The sequence below is a fragment of the Dendropsophus ebraccatus genome, chromosome 8 (genome assembly GCF_027789765.1).
Source record: "Dendropsophus ebraccatus isolate aDenEbr1 chromosome 8, aDenEbr1.pat, whole genome shotgun sequence".
Classification (NCBI taxonomy): Eukaryota; Metazoa; Chordata; class Amphibia; order Anura; family Hylidae; genus Dendropsophus; species Dendropsophus ebraccatus.
The window spans coordinates 57,170,904-57,184,826 of NC_091461.1; the positions used below are offsets into that span (position 1 = coordinate 57,170,904).

Genomic DNA, 13,923 nt, shown 5'->3' on the forward strand with positions numbered 1-13,923 from the left:
CCGCAGAGTCAGGCAACATGATCCAACAGCCACAGAACCAACACTAAGCATATCCAGCCAAGAAGAAACACAATACTAGGTCATCCCATGATGACAGCATAAAAAGCGAGCTGTCAGTATTGTCAGAGCACAACTTCTATAAAATAATTGTTTCAGGTTTTTTTTTTTGTTTTATACCTTTTGCATAAAAATATTTTCTAAAGACACAATTTGAGGTAAGGAATTTTTTTTAAACATCTTTTCACACACATCTATTTTTTATTTCATATGTTCCTTTTGAGATTACTCATTCTTTTTATTTTGCAATTCTAAAGTCTGCAGCAAATCCACACAATAATCTGCATGGAGTTCCATAACCCTTGCATATTTGGTGTGAATATTAATGCAGCTATTTTTTTCTTGGTGCTTAATGATGCATTGTTTGCGACTTAACCTCAAAATAGTGTTGTTTTTTATATACACTTTTTCAGTAGCATTAAAAAATCATGTGATTTTCTGATCTGAAAATATTTCACTTGAAAAAAAAAAAAGCTACAAAATGTGCAGAAATAAAGACAAAAACCCACCACCAAGGATTTTTCACACTTTTAGGAGACATTCACACACATACTGAGCTTGCAGCGGATTTTGCGCTGCGGTGGGACATCGTACCGATTGGCTGAGCGGGCTGCCAGCAACCCAGGAGCCAGCGAAGCAGACAAGAGCACGCGCAGGTATCTAATCTAAAGGGAACCAATCACACTAAAATTGGGCATAAAGGTAAGGAAACGAGCTGGTACATTCAGCCCGCAAAGTTAGTTTAATCGTGTCCCGCGCTCTATGCAAATTACCATACAAGTAGTCACGGTGGGCGGGGTCTTCGTCAAGTAGTCACTGGGTCCTGGGCCGGCTCCTGTGCTGTAATCACGGGGGGGGGGGGGGGGGGGCTTTGGGGGGACTATATTGCACGCCGACGGCTTTACTAAGCTGCGCATGCGCAGTACAGTGGGTGAAGCCGGTGCTGTACTACGCCGCGCAAGCGCAGTACAGCAGCGTCTTCTTAGGCTGCACTGCGCATGCACAGCTTAGTAAAGACGTCGCCCCCCCCCCCCCCCCAGTGACGACACCAGGCGCCGCTTTACAACACGGTGGTGCGTGATTACAGTGCAGGCCCAGCCCGGCCCAGGACCCAGTGACTACTTGACGAAGACCCCGCCCACCGTGACTACTCGAACAGCCGTCCCTCCCACCGTGACTACTTGTATGGTAATTTGCATAGAGCGCGGGACACGATTAAACTAACTTTGCGGGCTGAATGTTCATGGGACCGGGGGGGGACAGTTGGGGGACTGATGTACCAGCACGTTTCCTTACCTTTATGCCCAATTTTAGTGTGATTGGTTCCCTTTAAGGCATGATCTTTGAGCCTGGCAGCTAATTAGTTAAATAGGCAGTGAATACATTCTCGTAGTGGAATGAAAATGTGAGAATGCAGGACCAGAGCGGATTTCGCTGCAAACTTGGTACGTGCGAATCTACTCTTAAGCAAGATAAAAACCTATAGCGGTCAAAGGGAGAGACATATCACAAACTAACTTACAAAAGCCATACCTAGAACCTCCATTAAAAAAAATAAAATTAAATTACAGAATAAAATAACGCCATAAAGAAAAACACAAGGTACAGCATTTTATAACATCTAACCACAGTGGGGGGGTTTTAATCCACTAGAGAAATGCCATGTGCCAAAGCAACCTTAGAAAAGTCTTTGGTTACAGGGCAAAATAACCACTTGTAGTGAGATTAAAGTGGTTAACCAGGCTTATTAATGGATGTGGGTTTAGCAGTTCAGTTCTACTGAAGTGAATGGAGCCATGCTGTAATAGCGCACACACAACCTGAGAACAGAGGGTGGTGCTCTTTTTGTAAGGCAGAAGGGATCTGGGTCCAAAATCCACTATATATTGCTCATTGGGCTCTGTTTCTGGCAGCTAGGACTTCAAACCTGTTCCTGCCTGAATGCAAAAGCTAAGACCTGCATTGTACATTTACAATGGTATGGGCTTAAAGTCCAGGACCACTCACTTATTTACAGCACATGGTCCTGTACAGGTAAAGTTTATTCACAGATAGATTTGCAGTGTAACTTTCTGCTAATGTCCCATACAGGTAAGAGCTAAGTCACACCACATTTTAGCTCTCCATTTCGCATATACATTGGCAACCTGTTAACATATGTAAGCACAGAAAGCCATTTACTTTAATGGCCTCAACCTAGTCAGAAAGTTTTTAAAAATGGTAGTTATACTTACTCTACTTACCAAAACTGCTCCTATTTAAAGCGAATGTACCATCAGGTGCATTACTTTGAGTTTTTACATGAATAGATCGGCTCCAGCATGGGGATGCCAATGGCGCAGTCCCTTCTTTTTAAATCGCTGCACCACCAGCATCCCCACGCCAGTCTGTTAATATTGAAAACCCAAAGTGATGTTCTTGATGGTACATTCACTTTAAATATGGTTTTTCAAGTAATTCTTTACTTTAGAGCTTTTTTTTTTTTTTAGCACTTTTTTTAACCAGCATGCACAAAGACCTCATTAGAAACATAAAAAATTATATTATTATTATATATTAATATAATATTATAAATATAGATAAATATAGACTTTTAGCTTCTTTTGTTTTTAATGACAAACAATTCTTTATGGTAAACTGGTTTGAGATTTGATGTTTGATGATTTTAGGTGCGAAGTTCCCTATTCTCAGTAAACAATTGCCCATATTCTATTGAAAAACATGGAAACTTGGAGCTCCTACAAACTACGTATTCCCATGTGATAAAGTGAGATCATATTCCTTTCATAAGCCATCATTTCATGGCCCTTGGGACCCTCACCAATCACAAACTGATACAGCACTATGACCCCTGCTAAGTTATCCCTGTACAACAAATTCACCAGTGTGCTAAAGTGACAGACACTTTAGTGTATCAGCACTGGTACACCTTTATTCTCAGGATGCAAGCGGGTCCCACAGGTCGGACACCACCAAGAAGCAAAATCCCTTAGACTGATGGTACCCACATGGCCAGTTCCCCACAAAGAATACAAGGTGCACACAAACACACACACAGCCATGTCCTCTCAATAGAGTGTAGGGAAAAGCCACTGCCAGAATGACCTGGGGGTTGCAATGATCGCCCATCTGACATGCATGCAGGCCTGCTGACTTTCCCGACAGATAAACTTGGAGGAAAGAGATCGAGCATATTGGACTTTTTTTTTTTTTTTTTTTGTTATCATGCTTTAAAACAAAGCAGTACTTACTTGAAATCTTCGTTTTGTTTAAAAGCATGTTTTTTTTATATATAATTTATTTTTGATACATTTACAGTTTCACATAATTAATAAAACAGAGTCCCTCCATTAGCCACAGCAATACAAAAATAAATAACCAATTTAGGAAGGAATCATAACAAAAGAAAAAACAACACCATATATAATAGTTATCCAAATCCCCCCCACCCAGCGAGCAGATGTGAGAGAGAGAGAGAACACACACACACACACCCCTAATCCAACCAATTCACCCAAATTTTCAACCACTTAGTCACTCCTTTCTTCTTTTGCAAAAACCAGATTTTTTCGTACCTATGTACATTATTCACCCTATTGCGCCATACCATAATAGAAGGGGCAGTCGAGGAGAACCAGTGGTGAAGGATACTTAGCCATGCATAAAATAGTAGTCGGGTAAGGAGTAGGGTGTTTGTCTGCAGACTAGAAGTGTCCCCTAAAAGAGCAATCGCTGGAGAGTACGGTATAGATTTCTTTAACTTCTTTTCAACCACTACCCACTTTGCCACAAAAGTCTTGGATCAATTCACCTGACCAAAATAGATGTAACATATCTGCTATTAAATCCGTTTTAGCACATTCCGCCGAACCTCGAATACGAGCATGTTGGACTTTAAAGGGGTTATCCAGCGCTACAAAAACATGGCCACTTTTCCCCCTACTGTTGTCTCCAGTTCAGGTGTGGTTTGCAATTAAGCTCCATTTACTTCAATGGAACGGAGTTTTAAAACCCCACCCAATGTAGAGACAAGAGAGGGGGAAAAGTGGCCATGTTTTTGTAGCGCTGGATAACCCCTTTAACTTCCCAATCATTTTGTTCTTGATAAGATGGCGGAAGTCTCCTCCCTCCCAGTCAGAACAAATGAACACTTGGTGAGACACCAGGAGAAATGGCTTGTTTAGCCTACAGCTTTCTTAAGGGCCATATAACACTGTTTGTTGGGCTGTGTAATATGGCCCTTAAGAATGCTGTAGGCTGAATAAGCCATTTCTCCCGATGAGCAGTCTAAGCCTATAAGTTGGCTCAACTATGCTTTCTCATAGAAAATGATAAAGTTTAAAATACTTAGGCTGGGTTCACACTGCGTTTTTGCAATCCATATTGTTCATCTGTTTTATGCAAATAAAGGACGCATTTGTGTGCATCTGTATTGATATATTTTTCCATTATAAAAAATGGATCAAAAGGCTTTTTTTTTTTTTAACCCCTAGACGACCCAGGGCGTATAGTTACGCCATGGAAGTCTGTCCCCAGACGACCTAGGGCGTAACTGTACGCCCTGGGTGTTTCTCCCGCTATGAAGCGTGCTCCGGAGCGGAGCGCGCTTCACAGCAGGTGGGGGCCGGCTGCAATCAGCAGCCGGGACCTCACCGGCAATGACACGCTGCAGCGATCGTGCTGCCGCGTGTCACTAACTCCTTAAGCGGCGTTTAAGTGTAAGTGACAGGGGGAGTCCCCTGTCACTTACCGATCGGGACCCCCGCAGTGTGACTGCGGGGGTCCCGATCGGTAAAACAGGCCGCTGGAGGTCTCTTACCTGCCTCCGTGCGGTCCGATCGGCGATCTGCTACACTGAGCCTGCACAGGCAGGCTCAATGAGCAGATCGCCGATAACACTGATCAATGCTATGCCTATGGCATAGCATTCATCAGTGTAAAAATCAAAGTACTGTATGTAAAAGTCCCCCAAAGGGACTTCAAAAGTGTAAAAAAAAAAAAAAAGTTAAAAACACTTAACACACTACCCCAAAACCCCTCCCCCAATAAAAGTTGAAATCACCCCCCGTTCCCATTATATAAATAAAACATATAAAAATAAATAAACAAATAAACATATAATATACCGTAGCGTGCGTAATTGTCCGATCTATTAAAATATAACAAGCGTCATTGCGAACGGTAAACGGCGTACACGAAAAGAGGGGAAAAAGTGCACGGATTACCGATTTTATGTTACATTATATATAAAAAAAAAATTAATAAAAAGTGATCAAAACGTCCGATCTTCACAAATATGGTATTAATAAAAACTAGAGATCATGGCGGAAAAAATGACACCACATACAGCCCCGTAGGTGAAAAAATAAAACCGTTATAAGCGTCACAATAGTCCCATTTTATTTATAATTAATTGCCAAAAAAAAGGATTTCATTTAAAAAAAATATATAACATTATAGAATCTGTGTAACCTGCATATGGTTGTGTTCGGACTGACCTATAGAATAATAGTATCATGTCGCTGTTACCATATAGTGCATTACGTAGACACAGGAACCCCCCAAACGTTACCATATTGCATTCTTTTTTGCGATTTCACCAATTTATATCTTCATAAATAATATATTTGGAATTCCATCATACATGTTATGGTAAAATGAAAGACGCCATTACACAGTACAACTATTCCTGTAACAAACAAGCACTTACATGGCTTGTAGATAGAAAACTGAGAGTGCTAGAGCTCTTAGAAGGGGAGGAGGGGAAAACGAAAACACTAAGATCAAAATTTGCGCGGTCCACTGGGTCATTTTGGGCCTGGTCCTCAAAGGGTTAAAGTGTACACAAAAATGTGGTCGACCACATTTTTGTGTACACTAAAAAAAACTGATGTTTTGATCAGTTTTTTGATACTTTTTTTTTTATAATGGAAAGACTGATCTTAACGGATGTACACAAATGCATCTGCTTTTCATCTTTTTTGCCTAAAATGGATTGCAAAAACGCAGTGTGAACCCAGCCTTACCCATGCTCCTTAGAGGCATGTCAGAAATCTGATACTTCTGGACCCATATCTTCAGTGACACGCTTCTCAGCCAATCACTAGTAGAGATGGGATAGCCTCTGGGCCAGTGATTGGCTGAGTGGCCTGTCAGTACAGATGTGGGACCAAAAGTCGGCTCCAGGGAGCAGAAAATGCGGGGTAAAGGCTGCAGCACACAAAGAGCCTGGACATGCGAGTATATACTGGATTATTTTCCTTACACTGTTGTCAGCCATACATCACTATCACCTGCAGCAATGCATAGTCAATGGCTGCTGATTTTTAAACCTGCTTGAAAACAACATTTCTTTATTTCACAGGGCAGAAATGTATCCGAATCGGCCGGATAATCTCCCCGTGTAACAGAGCCCTAAGTGTTACTGTCACTTCCAAACTTTTGACATTCCTTTTTTTTTTTTTTTATAAATCAGTCAGGGTACTGGTGAGCACCCCAACCCTGCTTTACAGGCTTATTATAGTAGAGGCTGTCTTCTGAAGTAAGTTGGAGTGAGCCAGAGTGAAGTGCACAGCTGCATGCTTCTCCTGGCTATATCTAGGGATGGGGGGAGTCTTCGCCACCAAGACACTGAAAGAACTGAACTTTTCATTGCCTGTGAGAAGTGTTTTCTAAGTGACAGTAACACAGGGTGATTATCTGTCCAGTCTGGCCGATTCGGGAAGACATCACTCTTTGTAATAAGGACCCGATCGGCTCATTATCTTTCAGCAGGTTTAAAAATGCATGGCCGACGGCTGATGACACTGTAAGGCAAATTATTAAGCTTATACTTGTGTCTATGATCCCCCTGCAGCCACCTCTGACCCCTCATCTGTACTGACAGGCTGCTCAGTCAATCACTGATCACAAGACTGTGCAGCCTGTCAGTACAGATACTGACAGAAGTGCCAGAGATGGCTGCGGGGAGTAGAAAATGCTGGAAAAAAGGCACCAGGACACTGGGGGAGCATAGCTAAGTATAGACTATTATTTTCTATGTGAAAGCAGGGGCTGCACAGACATTGCTAACAATGTCCATGCAGCCCTTGCTACATGATCATTGGGCTGACTAATTGGCTCAGTAAGCAGATCGGCACTCCCTTGCACTGCTCATCTGCCCTTAGCAATAGTGATCTTTGCTGGTTGTTAGTGCACTGTCAGAGCAATTGTGCCCCAACTTAAAGTATACCGCCAGTACAAAAAATAGGACATTATCATAAAGCACTGTGCATAATAGTAATTTCTATAATGGAAATCTATTTAGAATTCGTACTCCCCTCCGTATACAATGGGAACTTATGAGTGAGTGTCCTGCTTCATAGACTTATATGGCTGCGGGTCTCCCACTGGAGACGGGAGTGGGACAATGTCTCCAAAAAGGTTCCACACTATGCAATGAAGAGTAGGAAGCAGATTCCAGTGCCAAATTCTAAATTAGGGTACAAACCCACACACCGTATACACAGCAGATACGCAACAAATACGCAGCAGATTTGTTGGTACAGATTTTATGCTGTGTTCAGTTATTTAGATCTAATCTGCTGCGTATTTGCTGCGTGTTTGCTGCGTGTTTGCTGCGTATCGCAGCAGTAAATATGCTGCATATACGTTGTGTGGGTTTATACCCTAAGGGTACAAACCCACTTGACGTATTTGCTGCGTGAATCAGTCTTCAAAATAAGCAGGCAAAACGCAGGTTGGCTTTATACAATTGTTCTGTGTTAAAATACGCAATTGTGTATTTTTGAAGCGTGAAGCTTGTTGTTAGCAAAGCATCAGTTGTTAACAACCTGTGCGAAAAACGCATGTAGCTTCACACTTCAAAAATACGCAATTGCGTATTTTAACGCAGAACCATTGTATAAAGCCAACCTGCGTTTTGCCTGCTTATTTTGAAGACTGATTCACGCAGCAAATACGTCAAGTGGGTTTGTACCCTTAATGTGCTTTTCAGAAATATTTATCTTTCACAGTGCTACACCATAGTCATTTCTGGCAAAAAGAAAAAACCACACTGGAGGTACATTCTGCTAAATAAAGAAGCTTTTCTGTCATTGGTAAGAGAAATGATGGCATGTTATATTGCTGTAAGTGTTATGGTCCTATTACACCAGTGTCAGTGTCACCCTGACAGATCATACCATGTATTTATGAAGCACTTTAGTATAACAGGATGTGCTCATATGACCAAAACTATTTCAACTTTATCCACCCAGTATGCAAAGCAGAAACATCCCACTGCTACAGCATCCACCTGCTTGTGGGCACTACCCATACCCCAGGAGAAATGGAATAGTTACAAGGCATACATAGCCAGATGCAGGCGCGCTGTCTGTGCCCAGGGCAACTAATCAAAAAAAAAACACAGCAGCCAAAAGGGGGAGGTTTATCAAACTGGTGTAAAGTAAAATTGGCTCAGTTATGCCTAGGAGCCAATCAGATTCCACCTTTCATGTTCCAAAAAATCTGAATAATCAAAAGGAGAATCTGATTGGTTGCTAGGGGCAACTGAGCCAATTTTACTTTACAACTCTTTGATAAATATCTCCCCTTTAAAAAGTGAAACTCTAGAGTTACATTTTAGGATATACTCACACATACAAAATCCACTGCAGATTTTGTTACCTATCTGCTTGAAGTTTCGTCCGTTATATGTGTACAGAGCAATGTCCTATTGTGTTTATTGGGATTTCCGCTCTGTTGTTCACACAGAGGAATTTACACGTGGAATGATCTGCCTTCCGCCCAAAGAATTGACATGTCAATTCTTTGGGTGGATTCCGCTTGAGAACTCCCATAGAAGTCACTGGGGCTTTGAATCTCCTCACATTCTGCGCCTATGTTAGAGCTGAAGAAGAAATTTAAAGCAGAAAACTTTCCCTGTGAATTCCTTGCCTACTCCTCAGTGTGTCACCATACCACAACAGCCCTGCTGTAAATCCACTGAATGGGTTAGAAAATCCACAGTGGAGTAATGTACATGTAAAGTAATGTGCAAAAATGAATTTCCTGTACACCAAACAGTATAAACATAATCCTAGTGACATGCCAACACCCTGCCCCGAACAACCCTATAAACATTACAGTATCACCTATAGCTTCGTCCTACACACCGCACTCCAATATTTCCTCTATACACTGCACTCCAGTATTCATTTTCTCTGTCTCTATATATACCGCACTCAAGTATTCTCTATCTATATAAACACACCACACTCCAGTATTCTCTCTACATACACCCTCCAGTATCCCCCCCTCTCTATACACAGCAACCCCTAGTATCCCCCCTCTATATACACAGACGGCAGTAGCAGCCCCCCTCCAGTATCTCCCCCATATTCTCCTGTATATACACAGCCGGCGCCCCTGTATATACACAGCCGGCGGTAGCAGCCCCCCTGTACATACACAGCCGGCGGTAGCAGCCCCCCTGCATATATGTATACACACAGCCGGCGGTAGCGGCCCCCCTGTATATATGTAAACACACAGCCGGCAGTAGCGGCCCCCCTGTATACACACAGCCAGCAGTAGCGGCCCCCCTGTATATATGTATATACACAGCCGGCAGTAGCGGCCCCCCTGTATACACACAGCCGGCAGTAGCGGCCCCCCTGTATACACACAGCCAACAGTAGCGGCCCCCCTGTATATATGTAAACACACAGCCGGCAGTAGCGGCCCCCCTGTATACACACAGCCAGCAGTAGCGGCCCCCCTGTATATATGTATACACACAGCCGGCAGTAGCGGCCCCCCTGTATATATGTATACACACAGCCGGCAGTAGCGGCCCCCCTGTATACACACAGCCGGCAGTAGCGGCCCCCCTGTATACACACAGCCGGCAGTAGCGGCCCCCCTGTATACACACAGCCGGCAGTAGCGGCCCCCCTGTATACACACAGCCGGCAGTAGCGGCCCCCCTGTATACACACAGCCGGCAGTAGCGGCCCCCCTGTATACACACAGCCGGCAGTAGCGGCCCCCCTGTATACACACAGCCGGCAGTAGCGGCCCCCCTGTATACACACAGCCGGCAGTAGCGGCCCCCCTGTATACACACAGCCGGCAGTAGCGGCCCCCCTGTATACACACAGCCGGCAGTAGCGGCCCCCCTGTATACACACAGCCGGCAGTAGCGGCCCCCCTGTATACACACAGCCGGCAGTAGCGGCCCCCCTGTATACACACAGCCGGCAGTAGCGGCCCCCCTGTATACACACAGCCGGCAGTAGCGGCCCCCCTGTATACACACAGCCGGCAGTAGCGGCCCCCCTGTATACACACAGCCGGCAGTAGCGGCCCCCCTGTATACACACAGCCGGCAGTAGCGGCCCCCCTGTATACACACAGCCGGCAGTAGCGGCCCCCCTGTATACACACAGCCGGCAGTAGCGGCCCCCCTGTATATATATGTATACACACAGCCGGCAGTAGCGGCCCCCCTGTATACACACAGCCGGCAGTAGCGGCCCCCCTGTATACACACAGCCGGCAGTAGCGGCCCCCCTGTATACACACAGCCGGCAGTAGCGGCCCCCCTGTATACACACAGCCGGCAGTAGCGGCCCCCCTGTATACACACAGCCGGCAGTAGCAGCCCCCCTGTATACACACAGCCGGCAGTAGCAGCCCCCCTGTATACACACAGCCGGCAGTAGCAGCCCCCCTGTATACACACAGCCGGCAGTAGCAGCCCCCCTGTATACACACAGCCGGCAGTAGCAGCCCCCCTGTATACACACAGCCGGCAGTAGCAGCCCCCCTGTATACACACAGCCGCAGTAGCAGCCCCCCTGTATACACACAGCCGGCAGTAGCAGCCCCCCTGTATACACACAGCCGGCAGTAGCAGCCCCCCTGTATACACACAGCCGGCAGTAGCAGCCCCCCTGTATACACACAGCCGGCAGTAGCAGCCCCCCTGTATACACACAGCCGGCAGTAGCAGCCCCCCTGTATACACACAGCCGGCAGTAGCAGCCCCCCTGTATACACACAGCCGGCAGTAGCAGCCCCCCTGTATACACACAGCCGGCAGTAGCGGCCCCCCTGTATACACACAGCCGGCAGTCGCAGCCCCCCTGTATACACACAGCCGGCAGTAGCAGCCCCCCTGTATACACACAGCCGGCAGTAGCAGCCCCCCTGTATACACACAGCCGGCAGTAGCGGCCCCCCTGTATACACACAGCCGGCAGTAGCAGCCCCCCTGTATACACACAGCCGGCAGTAGCAGCCCCCCTGTATACACACAGCCGGCAGTAGCAGCCCCCCTGTATACACACAGCCGGCAGTAGCAGCCCCCCTGTATACACACAGCCGGCAGTAGCAGCCCCCCTGTATACACACAGCCGGCAGTAGCAGCCCCCCTGTATACACACAGCCGGCAGTAGCAGCCCCCCTGTATACACACAGCCGGCAGTAGCAGCCCCCCTGTATATATATGTATACACACAGCCGGCAGTAGCAGTCCCCCTGTATACACACAGCCGGCAGTAGCAGCCCCCCTGTATACACACAGCCGGCAGTAGCGGCCCCCCTGTATACACACAGCCGGCAGTAGCGGCCCCCCTGTATACACACAGCCGGCAGTAGCGGCCCCCCTGTATACACACAGCCGGCAGTAGCGGCCCCCCTGTATACACACAGCCGGCAGTAGCAGCCCCCCTGTATATATATATATATATATGTATACACACAGCCGGCAGTAGCAGCCCCCCTGTACACACACAGCCGGCAGTAGCAGTCCCCCTGTATACACACAGCCGGCAGTAGCAGCCCCCCTGTATACACACAGCCGGCAGTAGCAGCCCCCCTGTATACACACAGCCGGCAGTAGCAGCCCCCCTGTATACACACAGCCGGCAGTAGCAGCCCCCCTGTATCCACACAGCCGGCAGTAGCAGCCCCCCTGTATACACACAGCCGGCAGTAGCAGCCCCCCTGTATACACACAGCCGGCAGTAGCAGCCCCCCTGTACACACACAGCCGGCAGTAGCGGCCCCCCTGTATACACACAGCCGGCAGTAGCGGCCCCCCTGTATACACACAGCCGGCAGTAGCGGCCCCCCTATATACACACAGCCGGCAGTAGCAGCCCCCCTGTATACACACAGCCGGCAGTAGCAGCCCCCCTGTATACACACAGCCGGCAGTAGCAGTCCCCCTGTATACACACAGCCGGCAGTCCCCATGGCTCCCCGGCTGAGGAGTCTCCGGCATCCCCCGGGCCCCCGCACACTGACAGCTCCGATATCACTGCGGCCGCACAGGAGCAGCTGGACTCCCAGCAATCCGTCAATATCCAATTTCCCCGTGTAGGATTCCGCCAATAATAACACACAGATAGATGGAGGAATCCCTCCCGGCCGGGGATCACCGGGGCCGCATAGCGCTGCAGGCTGCTGCCGCCTCCTCCTCCTCACACACGGGAGGCCGGGGCTCCGGGAGTCACCACACCGGGTGCTGGACGGACAGGACGGCGGATCAGCCAGTGGCAGGCCGCTCCGGGGATCCCCAGCGCTGCAGGCCGCCAGCCCCGTCTCCTTCGGTCCGGTTACCGCTCTATCAGACGCCATCTTTATTACAGCTGAGGAGGGAGAGCGGTCAGGCGGGCGGGAGGTGGACATGACACGGGGTCACACCGACACAAACGAGACTCACATTTAACCGCCCGCTCGGTGGTGGAGTGTTTACCGTCCTTGGTGGACATGGTGCGGGCTGCGGGGCCTCTCCCTGCGCTCGTCACTCCGCGGCGGCCTCCTCCTCCTCCTGGCGTCTCGGGGTGTTTTCAGGGAGGGAGAGGCGAAGGGAGGGGGAAAGGAGGACAGAAGCGGGGCACAGCTAGAGCCTGACGGTAGCGGCTGCTGGCAACATGGCGGCGGCAGCGCAGACTCTGCGGCTCACACGGCGGCGCGGGAAGGGGGACGTCCCGGCCCAGCATGCATCACGGCAGCTCTCCCTCACAGGGGAGGTGGTGGCTGCTGGCCGGTGATGGGAGGGGGGCATGGCGCTGTTCAGACATGTCGCGGCTTCTCCTTGCACTGAGCAATTCCTGCATGCAGATTCCTGGCTCACTAGTCGGCCTCATGTCTGAACACCAGGGCGCTTAGAGACTGCAGATGTTTCCCATAGCAACCAATCACATTCCAGCACTCACTGTCCTCCCAGGTTACAGCATGTAAGCAGTGCTCTGATTGGTTGGTGGGGATGACAGGGGATAACCAGCACCTAAGTGGGGTCCAAAAGCTGGACCCCCAAATCTCCCTAATAAAGGTCGGATGTCCCCAAATAAAGGACGTTTGACCGCCACTCCAGTCCCTGACTGTGGGATGTGTGACTGTGGTTATGTTTGGTGGCTCTAGTCTGCTGATTGTGGGGGTCCCAGACGTCAGACCCCTATGATCAGTTATCCCGAGTCCTGCAGATAGGGACGAATGGCTTATTCCCAAGTATTTTTCAGGCCCTATGGATGGGGAAGCCCTGTCCTGTATTGCAGCACCATGTATCACTATCATGCCGGGAACAGCACTGTAATAAAGGAGCCACTGGGCTGTCACCACAGTGTGGGGGCATTCAAAATTTTCCTGCTTCATCGTGCGGGGAAACACTCCAGTACAGGCACTCACCGTCCGTGAGATTGGCGCCTGTATACAGAGCCTATTACACGGCTCACACATACATGTGGCCAGACATGCGCTATCAAGTGCTAGCTGTTTTTAGTTCATCCTGCCTCCCAAAAAGATGGAATAAAAAGCGATCAAATAGTTATATGTGGCCCAACATGGTGCAAGGTCAGACGTCGACTAGAAAAATAA

At 48.0% G+C, this 13,923-nt stretch overlaps 1 protein-coding gene across 5 annotated transcripts in view; it reads right to left on the reverse strand.

The window, feature by feature from the left end:
• The window catches only part of PPP3CB (protein phosphatase 3 catalytic subunit beta), a 58,594-nt gene extending 45,539 nt beyond the window's left edge, over window positions 1-13,055 (reverse strand). For 3 of the 5 annotated variants that reach the window (XM_069980478.1, XM_069980476.1, XM_069980477.1), the window contains exon 1: window positions 12,770-13,054. In XM_069980478.1, the coding sequence (XP_069836579.1) occupies window positions 12,770-12,818 (49 nt within the window). In that variant the 5' untranslated portion in view covers window positions 12,819-13,054. Of the gene's footprint in view, window positions 1-12,769 lie in introns of all 5 variants that reach the window. The other 2 variants (XM_069980479.1, XM_069980475.1) reach the window with 2 other exon arrangements.
• Window positions 13,056-13,923: the final 868 nt, after the last annotated feature.